General features: G+C 41.4%; 1 protein-coding gene across 1 annotated transcript in view; it reads right to left on the minus strand.

The window, feature by feature from the left end:
* si:dkeyp-14d3.1 (transmembrane protein 132C) overlaps positions 1-19109 on the minus strand; it is a 108753-nt gene that overhangs the window by 50457 nt on the left and 39187 nt on the right. Inside the window, 1 exon segment of the mRNA XM_026343566.1 lies at positions 2902-3048. Within this exon segment, the coding sequence (XP_026199351.1) occupies positions 2902-3048 (147 nt within the window).

A 19109-nucleotide genomic window follows, 5' to 3' on the forward strand; every position in this document is an offset into this window, starting at 1 on the left:
ATATTTACTGGGCATACACAGTAGTATGTTTTCCAGGTGGGTTATAATAATTGCATAATGTCTTTTCTCAGCTGTTAATTCGTACATACGCATTAACATAACATGACATATAAACTCAGGACAGAACGTGATCAGCATCAACATCAATCAAAAATTATAGAAATCTTGTTCATGAAAACATTATAGTTCATGAAATATAAAAAAATCTTCAACATCCGCCATTGCTGAAAAAGAAACTCTCCTTTTAGAGTCAATGGAGATCATCTCTCTCTTTCTAAATCCACTCTAGATTCAACCATAGACCATAGACTGTGAGCCCCTTAGAAATTATGTTCTGCTCTGTAACATCCAATGCAGCTAAGCATAAGAAGCTTGTAATTTTGGGCTGCTGGACTTAAAATCAGTGAATAGACATGTTGATCCATGAGGATGCAAAACAGGTAGTAGAGAAGAAAATGGATGAACTGTTGAACAAGGTCATGGATAGATGTCTTAAAGTGAACGCTGAAAGACAACTAGCAGGAAGGGAAAGAAGCAGAGGAAACATGAAACATGAAGAGCAGACTTAGAGGCTTTGTTAAGCTATTCAGGTGCCTGGACTCAGTGATGTGTGTAACTGTTACGTCTCCCTAAAAATTCATTCTAGGGGTTAGATGGTAACACTCAAAATAAAGACGTTCTTCAACATAATTATATTCTTCGCATTTATGCTTTCAGTGATTGACAAATTATTTCAATGAAGGAGCAAAGAGAAGAAAAGAGGGCTGAATGACAGCTCAACAGATGAGATAGCAAATCTCTAATCCCCTACCAAAAGAGCTTTATTGAAATAGGGTGTGGGGAGGACTAGACGAGAGAAAAATTGGAGCATTGTGCATTGTATTGCCATCACTGGGTGCCTTTGGTCTCCTCTATGAAGTGACTCTGACAGCTGTGGGGATTAAGGAGCAGTCCATCGTACATGGCCTAAACAGCAGGGATTAGACTAAATGTGCTCACTCTTGTCTCTGGCTCCTTCACTTAGAAAATCAATAAAACATGATTTTACTACAGCAACAGAGGACACGTGTGTGTGTGTGTGCGTGTGGGAGAGAAGGTGAGTTTGTGAAAGCAGATAGAGAGAATAATACCTACATAAATAGGTAGAACGGCTCCAGAGGCAAGGAGGAGCCAGTTGCCAAGTGTTGCTACTCTCTGCAGCAGTTTGCTGAAAGCTCCATTTTATTTTGTTCAAGGTGCTGAAACCCTGCTTAGAGTCATGCACTGACATAGTATATTAGATACATGCAAACATTACTGTTAAAGGCCACACATACAACTTACACGAACGTGGCCAGCCTCCTGACATATTCAGGTTGGCAAGCAGTGTTCAGTGATTTTAAAACTAACTTTTATTCACTAAAAACACCTTTAAACACCTGGTCATGCTTACTGTATTTTCAGGAGAATTCAGTCAACCAACACCAGCTGCCAAACCAAAGCCAAAGTGTCTTTTAACATTCAGGTTTCTTACAAAAGTTGTATAAAACCAACTCTAAGATCATACAAAAAAGAAATCTTATGCAATAGTGAAGATGATAACAGAAGTCAGCTGCTCATCATATGTTACAGTATTTTCAATCAATAAAAAGTACATTAGGAAGAAACACATGCAATGATTGTCGACAGCTTATTTTGCACATCTATATATTTACAGGCAGTCAAAGCTTTTTCTATTTATAAGTCTTAGCTGTCAAAAGTTATTATACGAATGAATGGGAGGTCTGAAAAGAAGTTTCCGAAGAAGTGCGGAGGCGACTTTGAGCTTCCAGGGCAGCTCATGATTAAAACTGACTGCTAATAAAGTCAAATAAAGTTGTACTGCATGTTCTGCAGAGTGAAAACATTAAACCCATGTAAGACACGGGGACATAACTAAGCTGCTGGTCCGAATATAGCAGTCCAGAATTGAAATGAAAAAAAAATTCTGCATTTAGATAGCTAGTAAAAAAAAAAAAAGCAGCAGTTATCTCTGTATTTGTGATTCGTAGTTAAGCACTACAATCATTCCTCACAGTGATCCACTAATAGCAGCATGTCTAAACAAGTGACTGGACCACCAGTTTCTAATTACAGATGTTTCATAGACTGCTCCACACTTAAGTAAGCCCTGCACAGTTTTGATTATTAAGTTGCACTTTGCAATGTCAAGTATCCTGCTTTCTTAAGGGAGTGGTGTGGAATTTGCTCGGAGAAACGAAAGCTAAAGAGCAAATAAGTAGAGCTTTCCTCGATTCTAAATCTGCCTCTAATCCATAAAATTACACTTGTCACTAGAAAGTTAGATTTATTAAAAGTACTTACTGATCCGAGGAGGAAAAACCGTTAAAACACACAAAGGCCTTCAATCAGCACTTAATTAACACGGCAACCTTTTACCCAGAGCTGGCAATCACTTCCCTATCTTCCAGATTAGTTTAAGGACATGAATACAGATAGGAAATGACCAAAACAACTTTGAAGCTGTGGAAGCAGAAAAAAATCGGTATGCAAATAATACGGGAGAGGCAGGGGAGAGAGGGATTATGCAATAGTTGGGGGAACATCACTTGGTTGACCATTTATACTGTAATAATCCAAAATAGAAATAATTAGAGACAGAACTTTGCTAAGTGATAGTAATGTAAAAGGGGGGTGTGTGCAGTGAAAAGGTGAACAGGAGGAGTGAATAGGCAACTGTCCGATGATGCCACACCACTATAAGAAGTGTCTAATAATAAATACTTTACTTTGCCAACAAAAATGTGCAATTAAATGATCTGCAGAGGAAACGTTCACATCACTTTAATGAGGAAATGTAACCAATGGAAAGATCACCCCACAACGTGATGTATTCCTTTACCAGCGAGTCATTGTACTGACCTTTGCTGATCGTAGCTCGACTCCTTCTTGCGGCAGTGCAGAGTCACCACTCGGTGGCCTTCACTCCTCACATCCTGGCTTACGATCCACTGAGTGGGGTTGCTGGGACGAGCCCCAAGAAAGGTTACTCCTTCTTTCAACTTCACCCTGTGGAGATAAAAAGACATGTTTCTGATTTTGTCTGAAGGCATAAACCACAATCATTCTCTTCTGTTACAGAGAAAGTCCTCATTTCAGTCGCAATGGTTTTTTCTTTCTTTCTAGCGATACGTTATCCAGATGGTTCCCCACACTGTCTTGTCTCCAAAAAGGAGTCCCAGCTGTTGTCTGGGTTTTGATCACACTGTTTTGTTTCCCAGGAGAAAAACTGGCCATTTTACATGTGTTTTCTTCTGTGTTCCTGCACTTAATCATGTCATCAAAACACAGAAAACACCTGCAATTTGAATTCACAATTAGTGCATCCTACCCTCTCTGATAGGTATTGGTGCACTTATTTTCTAAACTCATTAAACTTAATTATGAATGAATAAAAATAAACAAATCAAAAAGCAGCTACTCTCCGACACTTCGGGAGATGCAATCTGCAAACGCGCTGTTTGCTACAAAATAAAAATATATACAGGATGCAACCATCTCCTTATGCCAGTCCTCTCCCTCCACTAGAAATAGATTCATTCTTTCTCAATCTGAAAAGGACACTATGAAAAGGTTTTCTCTGACTGCAGCAAAATTACAGCATCAATGTCCTTGGCTCAGTGTACTACAAAGAAGGAAAATGACCACAGGAAAAAAAAAACTGTAAATCAAAATCTCTCCTAAAGGTAACCCATAATGCAAAGTATATTCACTGTACAGGGAATGATCTCAGGTTGAAAGTGTTGACAAAAAATAGATTTAGACTAATGTTCCGTAACATAACATGGTCAAAGGCCAGTGTGATTTGTCTGAAGGTGACAGCGAATCTCCAGGACTGAAGAGAAGACTAAATTATAATAGAAGGCCCAATCACTTTCCCTCTCTAATCCATACCAGGTTGGCAGATGAGACCAAAGATAGGCCTGTGCTTTCATCTCGAATTTGTTGCTGCACTTTAACATGAACTATGTGATTGCCTGTCTGTATGCCAATGAATATGTCTGCCCTCTCCTGTCGAGCCCCTTTCTTTGATGTGCTGTCTTATCGTGTTGTGAAGGAGGTTATATGCGAAGTGAGGTAATATGACAGATGGTGTGCTTCCCATCTCTAGGAATGAACGTAAACACTACACCTAAGGGTCACTGTGAATGTGTGTGTGTGTGTGTTTATACAGTATGTCTGCTTCCCACAATGTGCAATTTGTGTATGTTTGTCTGTGTGTGTGTGTGTAATCATATTTTCACAAGGTGATGTGATTGCCAGCTGCTTCCCACACTGAGCGAGTATCGATGGAAGCCTACAGTACGAACAGCTCATACATTTGAGCCATCACTTGGCTGCGAGACATGACAAACTACAGATCAGGCCAATCAAAGTTTTTCAGAACATGCCCAACATATGGTCAACTGGAAGGCTAAACCAACAAGTACAGGGTTTATGAATGAAAGTAACCTGTGAACCATTTATTGTCACTCGATAGTGACGCTGGTACCAAGTCAAGCGTGCAAGGTGCGATGGTGCACACAGGACAAATTGGTTTAATACTGCTGATAAAAAAAATGCTTTATCTTCTTCTGTTTTCTCATGTCTTGAAAATCACCCTCTGCTTGTCTGCTCGTACAGGTCAGTGTAATGGAACAAGCAGTTATCAAACGAGGCAGGATAGGGCGAGACAAATGTGACACACTAGTTTTTTGTCAGGACGCCGTGAAGCATTCTGAAGTCTCCGTCGAGACGCGCTATTTAGGAAAAATGAACTCATCCAACAATTCTGCCCCACATCTGTCAGGTTGTCGAGGTCGCTGTTGATTCACTCAGCGCCTATAAAAAGCCAGCAAAGAAAAGTGATCCAATGACTTTTAACACGTAAAGGTAATTTTACTTGATATGGAGAGTACTGCTCAGACTGTGTGTAACAGCTGTGGATGAACTTTGTCAAGTCTGAAAAACAACCCTAGTGTTGTCATCGGGGTTATCTCAGTTTAGGCTTGAAGGCAAATTCATAACGAAAGGCCTGCAGAAAGGTGTGGAGGGTCTAACGAACTCATGCTGTAGAACATCAGGATATCTCAGCCTCTAATACATGAAGTATTGTAGCTTTAAGTTTCTAAACTTGATGAAAGTTTAATATTAAATATAACAGAGTGCAGAGTAACCCTTTAACATGCTGTTCCTTTCCTCGAGATACTGAGATCCACATTTGAGGTTAGTGAATATGTAAAGGCGTCTTGGCTTGTACAGCATTTGTTTTAGTTTTGGCCTTTAGCATTAAGTATTGTTATAAGCAAATCTACACAAAACACAATATGAACATTGATCTCTACTGTTTTTGTTGTTGGCGTTTGTTAGTGGCTTTTTTTCCATTTATAATTTGTTGTGTTATGAGTTATATAGTCCAACACAATACACAGGCTGTTCCACTGCAGTAGGATCAATAGCTAATAATACAAATCAGCTACAGCATATAATACAGTATATGCACAACCACCCAAATACACAGTGTCCACAATCTTGGCAATTCACTGATTATGGACTGTATTTATTCCTCTGAAATCCACAACCTGCTTGCAAAATTTTCCTGACCAGCAGGTCGTACCTCAGCTTGTCTACTTTCACATAATACCTAAAATCACATTGGGATCTTAGAGCTGATTTTGCTTCAGTTAGATTTATGTCTACATGCTTTCCTTATACTTGTCAAGGACAAGACTCACAACAATATGACAGAGCTCTCCTCAAAGTCTGACAAGCTGCCGCTCTCCACCAAAAATGAAGGAGGGTGGGACAATGAACCTGGATAGGTCTTCCGCAAAGCCCCAGAACTAAAATCCAGACTGAATGTTTAGATTACATATTAGGTAATACACATTACGCTACAGGGGAAGTAAAAAGGCGGTGGCCTACTGAGGGAGGAAGGAGAACAGTGCAAAAATGCAACAGTGTTTGGCTAATAGTTGAAAATTACAGTAGATTCAACTCCTCAAAAGTGTCAGCAATCACAAGAGAACCTGATGAGTCGTCACTGGCACTGCAGTACATCTGAGCCAAACTGAGCTGAAAACGATAAGTAGGTGCAGGTAGTACAAAGGCAATCATGTCATTGTGACCCTGCCTGAATAAAAAGTGAAGAAAATCATGCTGAAACTCCTGTATATTTCCTTTTCCTCGCAGCTCTGTCTCTCTACTGCCGATTTTCCCTTAGACATCACTGTATGCTTGGGCTCCTCAGTGGCTCCCTTAATAAATAGTGATGAGATAAGTAGGAGAGATACTTCTCAGCGGGGCAGTGAAAGGAATAAACATTTCCGAGGGAAATCCAATAAGGTCGAGCTTGGACGATAATGGGAGTCCCCAGCCAGTGGTCTGTGTCCCGCGATCCAGGCTGCACTCCAGTTACCTCTGTGGCCTGCTTCATTCTGGCTCTGTCAGGCTGCTCCTGGCTCACATGCATCATGGGGCGTGGTGACCTATTCTGACCATTTCTCTCTACTGAGAACCGTATGCATCCACAATCAGCGGCTCCCCGAGGAAGCCTTGCCTGTTTTATTGTGCCTTCCCGCCTACGTAAACACTGTGCAACGAATGCAATGTCTCTGTTGGGAATGAGGAAAAGAGAGAAGCTGCAGTGTGGGGTAATAGCATAGAGACAGCAGGAGGACAGTACTTTGTGATGGTTTGTGGTTGACTGCTAATGGAACAGTGTAAAGCACCGCGCTCATCTATGAGTCTGCCGCTTCGCCAGACCGTATCTGCTGTAAGCTCAGACGCCGGAACACACACACACACACACACACACATAAACAGTGCCAAACAAAAAATAAATCAGGCCAAACGCCTACACTCCAATCCCGAAGCGCCATATCCAAACAGACTTATTTTATGTCTGCAATGTGCAATAAGACATGGAAACTTTTACAAAGTCTTAAAAGAATAAAAAAACATGTTTAATGACTCTTACAGATGTTGTATTTTGTGTGTATATGTGTTTATGTCAGTATATGTTCCCCTCTTACTGTAGCTATTATAGCACATACTGTACACAGATGTGTTTGTGTGTTGGCAATACTGCTCTGTTGGTCCACCACTTTGATCCAGACCAAAGTAGATCGACAAGTATATGGTGGAATGTCATGAAATCTGTGCCCAGAGGATAAATCTTAATGATCACAAACTGTTTTTTTTGACATTTCTGGTCATACAATGTGTCCTAATGACTTCAGTGACAGAGACTCTGCAAGTTGTCCATGACTTTGTGGAGGATGTCGCTTATTATTAGCTCTGACCGCAGTACAAACAGTAGAAGGACATCCAGGCGAGATTGGAGTAAGCCCTTTAGCATTTATCCTAAACCATAACATCGAGTTTAAGCAATAGAATCTAAAACATTGTCGGATGTGGTCTGCAAAAAAAACATTAACAGTCAGCAGCCGAAAGAGAAAAAGAGAAAAAGCCTCTCAGAATAACAGAGGAAGAAAAAGACAGTGGAGTGATTTTCAGTCAACAATTGTACTCCTTCTCAGAGCAGACACGAGGCGCACACCGATATCATTCACTATGACTTACCAAGGACATTATTTCTGAAGTCCCATGCAAATAAAAATCCATAAAGTAGTTTGCCTGAGAATCACAACATTTTTCTTCAGCATCAAATTCATCTTCTGACAGGCGTGTGGACATCCACCGATAACCTGCAAACAGCTATTTGAGCATGGTTTTAATGAGGCCAATATGCCAAAATGTAAACAACTATAGGTTAAATTGCTGTAGGTGATATTGTAACGTCCTTTGGTTGAGCTTTTAGGGACTCTTGATCTGATATTTTGTTTTCTATTTTTTTCACAATTGCTCTTATCATGGTGTTCCAGCCATTACATGTAGATTAGGAAAAACAGTTTGAATGAATCCATCAACACTGAAAGAGTCATATTTTAAATTTAAGGACAAGAACCGTAAGCTGTGAAAAAATATAATCAGAGATCCACTTTAAACTACAAAGACATCACTCCAGACGAAAATTAAAATCAGACCAACTACCCTCAAGAAAGAAATCTTGTCTGGATGGGGCTTTAGACTTGTTTCTTTCTATTTCCTTTACAAAGAGAACAGACACAACACTGTAGCTGACGCCATTAGTGGGTAGGAGTTTTGGTAAATAGATCAACAGTGAGAAAGAAAAGGAAAAAAGAAGGTTAGGGAAAAAGGCTGAGTGATTGAGTCGGTGTGTTTGCAAGCACAGAGCGTGACTGTGCACTCTGCAGTTACTTAAATCAATCTGTCATGTTGGTCATCTCGACTGACAGAAAAGGAAAACAGATACTACAACACAAGCAGAGGTATGTTTGCAAAGGTACGGTGGCTCAAAAGTTCTTCCTGAATCCTAAATCATCATAAAATGTTAATAGCTAGAGTGATTCAAATGTCCCTTTATGATAAATGTAATATAAGCATGAGGCTGGGGCAGACTTTCATTGTCTGCTGGCTGTCAGCATGGTCAGGTAAACATAATATCCTCGCTCTATCTGCCTCACATCAGCCTTCTCTCTTAGTATGAATTATTCATTTGCTCCTTCTTTTTTTTACGCAAACGAATGTCAACATAAATTGCAAGAATGCATTTAGAATTCCCCGCATGTATCCATGCAAATATTAGCATTTATTACTGCATGTAGACATGCACACTTTGGTTTTTATTTAATGTAACAGGGTTGTTGTACAACTGCCACAGCGTGCCACAAGTGAGCATAAAATAAGAGTTTAAAACAACGCCGCGCATTAGACAATAATGCTCCATTTATTTATGTGTTAACGGTTGAGTCACTAAGTGGTGGTTTGATGCTCTACCTAGTACCACCACCACCTAGCAGGAGTCAGTTCCCCCACATGCCAGGAGACACATTTCATTGGCTTTTCATTTCTGAATCACACAGCACAGATTACAGAAGTACCCATTGTTATGCTGAGTGGCCATAAAGAGAGGGGGAAAGCATTTTGTATGGAGATCTGTTTGCCAATTACTCTGTCTTTTGTGTAGACGCCGTATGAGCAACGAGAGGGGAGCACTGAAAATCCCATATGCAGAATTCATATGATTGCTATTATGGAGTGTGGTTTTGTGTTCTCACAGAATGTGTCCACCTAATTGGATTTTCACAACATTCAAGAGCACGGCAAGAGAGGCGAGACCATGCAGGAGGCGGAAAAAAAAAATCAGCAGCAAAAAAACAGAAACAGTCAATAATACTTGGAAGTATTTGCACCACTTTTCCTCTCCCGTTACATCAGATAAAAAGGGTTTTAATCAAACCAGACTCAAATTTAATGCAACAAATTCAAGAGCGTCTGTTGCAACACCGCTGACTGCAGTTACTTTAAGGGCCTGTGAAATAGCTCTTCGAGCTTGTGAATTGCAGTATCATCCCTTGTTGAAAGATATTAAAGCGTATTTGAGAGGAGCAGGTTTACAGTGAGCAGGTAGTGGCGCTCAACAAAGGCTGCTGGAAAGTGCATATTTCCTGCACGGGGGCCAGCCTGGAAAATAATCTGCAGACGAAAGTGTGTGTGTGTGTGTGTGTGTGTGTGTGTAAGTAAACACACACGATGCGTTTCATTTTGAGCTTGGCAGCAAACATGTATTGCTTCCTGCATGGATTGAACCTACATGTACACATGAACAAACCTTCAACAGGCCTTTGTTAAGAGATAAAGGCACATTGTACCACTGCCTTTGAGACAGTTACTTGAACATTTGTTTCCCATTTTTGCTCTTTTTCATTTTATTTCTGTTTTGACAATATGGGGGAATAAATAGTTGCATGCCCAGGGGAAATGTTTAGTTAAATGGGAAGCTATATTGAATTCTATAGCTGTGCTGCTCGCGCACTGACGTCTCATCTTTGTTTTCATGCGGTGTGTGTGTTCGTTGGAGTCAAAGGGTGCATAAGCTGCAGATCCTAAATCACAAGTTTTTCTCAGCTGATGCTGCAAAGAACCACACTGATTCTGCCGGAGCCACAAAAAATGCCAAGTTGTTCCCACTGCACATTGTTTCTCACCTGCAGCTGAAAACTGGCGGACTGCCATGATGATTTTGACAATAAGAGGTGTAATTATTCCACGTTGAAAAAGAAGAAAAAAAAGGTTCAGCTATTTTTTATTGCATCTTACAGGTTACATGTTATTTCTAAATGCCAGAGACTGTTAAGTGTTTTAAATGTCCCACTCTGTAAATGGACAGGATCCTCTCAGTGGTGAATTAAAAACCTAAGCAGATAAGGAAGTTTTTTAGCAAAGGTAAGTACCACATGCTGTGTCTTCCTATCCCTTTAAAAATGTTCCCCTGCTCAAACTAAAAAGAGAGAAAAAACGCTTTCAATACCAAATAGCAATTCAATATTAATATAACAGGTGCTTATCAGCAGGGTCGATCAGAGTCACCGACAAATCGAGATCTGCAGCATCACATCAGTGTGTCACACTGATGTGATGACTGGCATGGTGGCTCAGAGCTCTGTAAGGTGTAGGGGATAGGGTGGGTGCAGTGATACTGGATCATTCAGGGATAACACTTAGTATTCAGAATGGCGTTGGCTTCTTAACCTTCCCCTAGAGCCTAGAGGTATTTACACCAGCCAGTAGCTTCGTGCCTCCTTTTACACCCCTGCTCTGCCCCTGTGTCTCAACTCCCCAAGGGGGGTACGTCAGTTGGTAAAAGATAAGCTTTGTGTCGTGGTAGAGGCAAGTGACACCGCTTCAACAACATGAGGATTTAGCCTGCAAACAGAGAACTAATGCCCTGCACGTGCGGGGAATCTCTGATACACACCCGCACCCATCTGCTCAAGTCTAGCTAAACGTGAATAGAAAGACACGCGTCCACACACGCAGGCTCATGCTCGTGTAGACACATTCACAGAGTGCAATAAGCCTAACAGAGGCACCATAAGAGTTCACACAGAGACAAGCGGGCACGCACACACACACACACAACGAGGTCACGAACAGCCTGCTGCAGCAAACGGCTCCCGGCACGGCTTACTCTAATGTTCACAAAATTGCCTTTAATTGGTGGAAGAGAATAAATCAATGCAAACCATGTTTAGAATATTGGCAAAAGGGGAAGAGGAGAGGAAAGAGGGCAAAAGCTGAACTCAGTGATACAAAGGCTGGCATGTGTATTTCACAGGGCTGCTTTAGAATCGAAAAATGTCACAGCACAGTGTTAACGATTTCTTTGTGGATCTCCCTTCTGTGTAGCCTTATAAGCTGGTGTCACAAGTGAGATGCAACTTTTCAGGGAGCTAGTAGACTAGATCTGGGCAGACTGCGGGACCATATCTCCCCACAGTGACTCAGTAAGCCTGGTAAGTAGTGGGGAAGCCTCGGAGATGCAAGAGGCCCCCGGGTGCTCTGCAACTCGGCCCCCCTCTCCCACAGCTTCTTTGATGAAAATTAGCTGTCAGTCCAAGGCTGTCATCTGATCGACACAACTTCATCAACGGCTCACTGACCTTTACAGAGAGAGCAGGGGGAAGGACGGCCGCCCACCTCGTGCACAGATCAACACACTGAGAGATAAAACAATAACAGCCTCAGAAGCTCAATGAGATGACACAGCAAAGAGTTCGACTTCTCTGTGAAAGACAAGAGCCGGGAGGGTCGAGGTGTACAACAGGATGCAGCTATGTGTATGTGGGTGTTTGTGTTCGAGCATCAAATGGCTGGAGGGAGATAAAAGTCCAAACCTTAGGTAAGAGGGACAGTGCTCTACTGAAGACGAATGAAAGGGAGAAATAGATTATAATCTCCTGTATGTCACCGTCTCGTTACAAGACGTTCACAAAATGAAAATTGCACATTTTCTCTTCAGTTACTCCGAAGGACTTGATATGCTTTAAAATATTCAATTTGCAGGCTCACCAGGTAAAATCCATTAAAGCCAGCCAGTAATGTCAATTGAATTAGGGCTGCTTCGTATAAAGCATGGATTCCCTGTTCTCTCGGCTGAGTGGCTCTGCTGGCACCTTGTTTGTAACCACAAGGCAAATGGGATTAGAAAAAGACACCGGCCACTAATGTAACGACACAACTTTTCAAATCATGCAAAACCACAGAGAGCCACTAACGGTCTAATATAGAAGAGGGAGAAAGCACTGCAGACTATTAAAGAGTCAATTCCTATCTGCAAAATTGGTACCTAAATTGCTTAAACTCTGTCACCCAACTTGTACTTGTTGATGTGGTTAAATAGGTGGGATGAGGGCGATCTCTTCACCTCGAAATTAACTGAGTGAGCATAAGACACTGTGTAGTACACTGCATGGGATCTGTTCTGTGGTCTGTTTGCATCAAGTAAATGTTGGTGTCGCAATTATTATATATCACTTCATAAAAAAGAAAGTTAAATGAATGCTGTTAAGAACTGAGGGGAACATCTGTACCCTCATTAGCTATGAAGGCACAGGCAAGCTACACGTTCGCCTACGGCAAGGCCAGCTGGAGGGACACCAAAGAACAGGAAGAAACACTTTGAAATGAATTTGAGATGGCCAATCTACTTTTAATAGTCCATCTCTGCCATCCAGTACTTCTCATAGATTGAAAAGGTTTTCTAAAACACTACTCAACAGCTGATCCTGGGAGAAGGAGCAGGAGAACTCTCCACTGGGAGTTTATACTCACTGTAACATAATTAACCTGCTTGCTGCTGCTTATTTTGCAACTCCGGGTTCAGCCGTAAGAATCACTTGAATATCCGGGTTCCTTATGTTTTTCTAAACATCATAATTGATCCACGCCAGGGGAATTCATTACAATATGGGTCCTAAAGGTGTAAGTGTGCACTCGACACACACAGTATTACGTAGTTATAGCTTCTGGGTTTAACAGAAGGAAGGATAAATCACAATCTATGAAATCAAATTAAAGTGAGCCTTGGAAATGCAGGGTTTTATTTGTTGATTATTTGTATTGACTGATTGAGCCAAATGTTGCTCGTGGAACAAACTGTCACAATGTGAAAGAACACAGTAGTTAATAATAATTATTATTAGATTTTAAAACTAACCTTGATTCAACAGCAGATGTGCAATTTACTGTTCGTGCAGTGAGTATTATTTTCTCTGAAAATAATCTCCAGTAATACTAGACTGTGTTTGACTCTTGAACAACGTGGCCACTGTCCACCTTATTTTTACCTTCATCCTAAACAAGATGACCTGTCAGGTTTGTGGCAAATCACTGACCACTTCCAGTCCACCACCGTCAGAATTACACCGGGCTCCGCTGGCAACTATTATACGACTCAAAGGTCTTCTGCAGAGTTCATTATCATCACAGCTGGTGGTGCCCTTGACCTCTGACAATAGATTACTCAGCTGTGACTGACAGGTGACACAGCCTATGACTGGCCAGGTGACACTATACTGAAGTGGGCAGCAGAAGTTGTGTCGTTGTTCTTTATATGTGGCCAGAGAACAGAGGACAGCTGATGGACTCACCTGTCACAGCAGCAGCCTTAGAAGCTCTTAAGGCACAAGGTTCTTTCCCATCCTGTCGTCCCACCAGGGACAAGTATCCTTCAGGTTTTCACTCTGACTCACAGTCTTTCACACAAACACTCACTGATACTGCCATGAAGACGGGACAGGAAAACTTCATATGGACTTTCACAAGCTTGCTTGTGTGTTTTATCTGCTTGTGCATTGATGCAGTATCCGAACCTGGCAAACGATGGGGGACCTGTTGGACCTACAGGAGGACTTCCACAAGAACAGAGTGGGATGAGAGGAGGAGGCCTTTTTTAGTCTTAAGACCAAAGGTGTATTATGAGGCATTATAAGATTCATTTGTATTTTTTAAACTTGAGAATCATTTAACCTGACATCAATGCAGCCAAATAATAAGCAAATATAAACATGAACCAAATAAAATAAATCCTGGGAAGTGGACACATTTACATTTCAAATCAGTCATGATAACTCCGCCATTAATCATCTTGGCAGGTGAGTACATCAAAGTATCTTAACATGTCCTTAATCTATCTATCTGTCTATCTTTCCATTACCCTAACCATTTCTGTTAATGGTTCTGTTAATGGTACATCTATACAATCTATACATGGTAATCTATAAATTCTAGGCTACTCCATGTACTGACTGGCTGAAGAACAACAACGATTCAATGAATGTTGATACACATCATTTGTATTAACATATACTACACAGGCTCAAACACTTCCATACCTTTATGTACATACTGAAGAGGTGACCAAGGAGCCACATAATTAGACCTCATCATCACAGTCAGCTGCATGCTGAACTAACCCAAGCGTCTCCTCACACACAGCCTACATCTTATGCAGTCTGTCACCAGTCTCCTGCCATCCAGTACGTAGCAGGAACAGCTGGTGCATGTGGCAGTCGACAATGTCTATTAGTAAGTGCATGTCATGTTCTGTGTTGATTAAGGAGGCACATTAACTGGATAGCTATTTCATGGACAGGAGTGTGTTAAAGAGGCTGATTTATGACCGCCTGTCTCTGAAGACTTAGTGTCATGGTGGGTCTGAAGAGACGAAGAGGAAAGAGAAATGAAAGGAAAGGGGGATACTGTTTTAAATACTGTTTCATTGTTTACTGTTTTTTTGTTCATCCATTTCCCGTTAATTGTTTTTCTAATTTCTCTGTCCAACAAATATCATTTCTACTTGTTATCTATCAGCGACCACAAGTCAATACTTGGTACGTATACACACAATATCGCATACAAGCAGGTACACACACTGTTTCCACTTACTGCTAAGTGCGCATTATTGGCAGTATGCTTCATTTCACCTTAGCTAAGGCTGTTTACTCGGCATACACTGTGAGTTAATGAGACTGTGACAATTAATACCACTGTTTACACAGTGCCGATGTTGTCGCAGCTAAAATGTCTGTGATGAAGTTCTTTACAGTGCCAACAGTGGGCTAAGAGAGAAAGGTATTAGAGCTAGTGTGCTGTGACAAATGTTTGCAAATAACACGCTACACTGCCAGTAAAAGAAGGGCCACAGAAGAGGCTTTTCTCATGGGAACAGATTGTATCTGAACATTTGCAATGAACAAACGCCTTTCTGTTTGCCACACGTCTAATAAATGCAGGAGATCCACATTACAAACTTTATAGCTGCAAGATAGCGACCTCTGTGTTCTTGTGCGTTATCTAAACGTGGCAAGGTTTCCTGCATAATGCTCACGTGGCATTACAAAACCATGTGACATGAATATCAACCTCCTGGCTAACTTTGTTTGAATTTTATTCTTATTGTAAAATGCGGCTTGAAATCACCTCGCTATAATGTTTATGCAGGATCTCTTAAGTTACCTCTGCTGTCTGTCTGAAGCAAGGAAGCAGCACAGCTCAATAGATTCCCCGTGAAGCCATCAGCTTCAAACACGCACAACAGATGTGCAAACAATGTGAGGGGCACAAACATTACAGATCTGAGATCGAGATGCTTGTGACCATCTTGGTCTTAACGCTTTGCAGCGTGCAAGGAGTGCCGCAGTTTCTGCAAAGGGATATTGTGGCGTTTTACCAAGGCTCAGGAGGATGGATATAGCTGACACTCGCGTCCTCTGCTCAGCAGCAAGGAGATGGGGACGTCACACAGTAAATTGCCGACAGAACAGGAAAGCTGAATCCTGTGAAATTTGCATTTTAACAGCTACAGTACACAAAAGTGTCAAGAGCCACTGCTATACAAGATGATACACTGAAAAAAGGAAGAGGGGCGGGGGCAGGGGTGGGGGTGGGGGTGGGGGGGTATTTGAAGGCAGTCTGACTCTGGTGAAAACTGTTGGGCAGCAGAATTCCCATGAAGAAACATAATACAGAAGTTTTTACTGTATACGTTGGCATTTTTACACCTACTCTGCCAAACTGTCCCATCTTACCTTCCTTTAACTGTCATTTAGGACTAAAGCAAAACCACAGCATTGATACAAAAAAAAAAAAACATGACAGCTTTTAGACTTTAGACAAAGTGTTTTTTGCTACATTTGCAATGCTGGTCCTTTGACTAGATTCTGCATCATTCTTGGTCGTGTTTTAAGCTGAAACTCTTTTAATACGAGGATTCTTTCAGTGGCCCCTTCACTATAATGACACGAGTTCAATGCTGTGTTATAGCTGGTTTAATCAATATTTTATTCAGACTGCCAGCTTAAATAGTTTCATTGTCATTTAAAAATATCATTCAATGTCCTATTCAAGGTATCATAGATAATACAAATACATAACCTCTAAGCACGGCTGAATGAGAGGAAACAGGGCAGCTGGAGGTCGATGATCAGCGAGAATGAGGTAGATTTTTTTTGATAAAAAAAAGTGAAGTAAGTAAAGTTCACTTTGAACCCACCAGGCTAATGTACGTATATAAATACTTGATCAACTACAGAACACCAAATGTATTCTAAAAGTACAGACCTGCAAACAAATCCACCTCTGGGCCCAGGTGAGTGCAAACAGTGGGTAAGTTAAAAGCTCCCATACATGTCAGTATGTGTCATTGTTTTTCAGTAGCTATCGAGATCGAGTTTTTTCCTGGTGTGATGGGTGTGTCGGTGGTGGAGACCAATACATCAATTATGAAAACCCTGTAGGCTAGTGAAGTGGCCTTAAGAGGCATCAATATGTCACGGACAGCATTTTCTACAATTAACCTTTGTCTTCATTGTTCTCTGAGATTTATTGAGTGGGACACACAACTAAATTCATGGCCACCACTTTGCAGTAGTTGTGAAACATGGGGAAAAAAGGAACACACTTATATATTGTATTTAAATATTTGATCATTGTCATTCATGATCATTCATTTAGCTGTTTATTACTTTACATCCACATTCTACATACCATGTGATAGAGGAGCAAAGATTTTATGAACACACTTGAAATCTGAAAAGACAACAAAGACTAGTGTACCTTCAAATTTCATATGAGCACATACCCACTCGGCAACTAAGGTACAGTATGTTTTCCAAGTACCCTGCTCTTAAAGGCAATAGAAAGCTTCGTCCACAATAATACATTTTACATTTAATTCAATTTGATGTGATCTCGATTTTTAATGACTTGCTTCTTGTATTACTCACAACGGTCCAGTAAACATTAATCTTTGAGGGGATACCATTTCTAATTACTGTTATTCAAGCTAAGGGCCATTTTTTCCTGAGTTTAAAGTTTTGATGCTTTACCATAGCAAAGGAGTCCTAGTGCAGAGGTGATCAGAAAATCCATAATCTTTTTTCTTTACCTTCAAGGTGACATCTGTTTTAAAAGAGCTCTGATTTGAGCTGATACAAAAGGACTTTCAATAGCCATTTCACCGGCTTTTATTGTATGCATGTGTGTGTGCACATCCCTCTCGATGTGTGTGTGTGTGTGTGTGTTTAAGAGCTTCCCCTGGTGTCCTCTGTCCCGCAGAGAAAAAGCAGAGCCAATGATTATGTGAAAAGGTTTCTCCGAAGCAACCGCTGAAAGAAAAGCGGCTGAACCTTCACCCTTTTTTATGAATGCCATTATGTCTTTCAGACTGAGAATGACACAAAATTCTCTAATCTACTTACGTAAGCTACAGCGTTAATCATGGTAGTCACTAAGCCATTTTCTCTTTATCTACTGTTAGTCTCTTTCATCCCTTTTGGTGTTTCATAATACTACTACATCTTCATTAATATTTTTACCATTCTAACTAGGTTTTGAACACGGACAGACCAACACCGTGCACTGACTGTAAACGTACTCTTGCTGGATTACTTTTAGCCTGAGCACTACACACATACTCGTCTTTACCTCATTCTGTGAATGAGAATGGCTGCTAAACACTAACTACCTCTACTGGCATGCAATAACTATGTCCCTGTTCCTGTGCACAGCCAGCTGGTGCCCCCTCTCCTGCCTGCTCCCTTGGCCACCCTCTCTCACTGGTGTGGGACAGCTATCTCCTAGTATCAGCTGGAAATGTGATGGATGACAGGTGGAGGGAGAGAGAACAGGGCTCCTCAGAGCCCGTCAGACTCACTCCCACTACCCATTAGTCTTCCATTTAGCCCAGCCACGCTGATCACACACACACACACACTTGAATTTCCTGGTCAATGATGAATCTCTAACCTTCCTGCTGCAGGATGGGCCCACTGTCTCCTTTCACAGAGAGAGAGAAAGACAGAGGCCACCATGCTTCATCTCTCTCAGTCTTTGGCCACTCAGATCCACCACTTGGCTTCACTTCTCTTTCCCCACTGTCAGATAGTGCCTAATGCTACAGGAGGAGCTGTCATATTCTCACTGCCTGTCTATGCCAGATATGTACTGCGGAGGACAGCGCTGCTCTCTGCAGGATAGTCACATACTGGATAAGTGCATGGTAAAAAGCCAAACCGCAGTGAAACAAAAGAGCGATTTTAACTTGACAGTGAGAAAGCCAGGGTCAGCTGTTTTAGTAAGTTGTTTTCTTTTGCTTTGGTGCCGCTGGGCTTGTCAAAGGGTCCTTGTTGCGTCTCGCCACAGATCTGCTGGAAATGTAATTTTGCAGCCTGCTGGGTAACTCATAGGTTCATTGATTAGGCCTGGGAGATCAAAGAGGCAGTGACAGCCGAAAAGATCACAGAACGCCCGCTGAGAATTGATTGATGGTGCCGATCAGCCCCTTCTGCAGTCCTAACAAGGACCCAGACCCCTGACATCTGCCCTGGAAAAACTCATGCTGAACACAGAAACATTGACATTGAAGGCACCAAATGAACAAGTAAAGGTTGTGACCTTTGGAAATGCCAGACAGTTGAATAACATAACCAAATTTGGAAGTACATGCAAAATGCCAGAGTTCAGCATGTGAGTGGTCAACTCTCAAGGTGTTGGGGCGAAAGTATGACAAGCTGGAAATATTGACGAGAACATCCCCCAAGTGGAATAAAAAACAAGAAGGCTATGAATGTTTGGTTTGTAACAAGGAAGCATTGTCAATGTATGATTCATTCAAGGTGAGTACAGCATCTCACTGAAACAGGACGCCCAAGTGCCATAGTGTA

Source organism: Anabas testudineus, chromosome 9, assembly GCF_900324465.2.
Source record: "Anabas testudineus chromosome 9, fAnaTes1.2, whole genome shotgun sequence".
Taxonomy (NCBI): domain Eukaryota; kingdom Metazoa; phylum Chordata; class Actinopteri; order Anabantiformes; family Anabantidae; genus Anabas; species Anabas testudineus.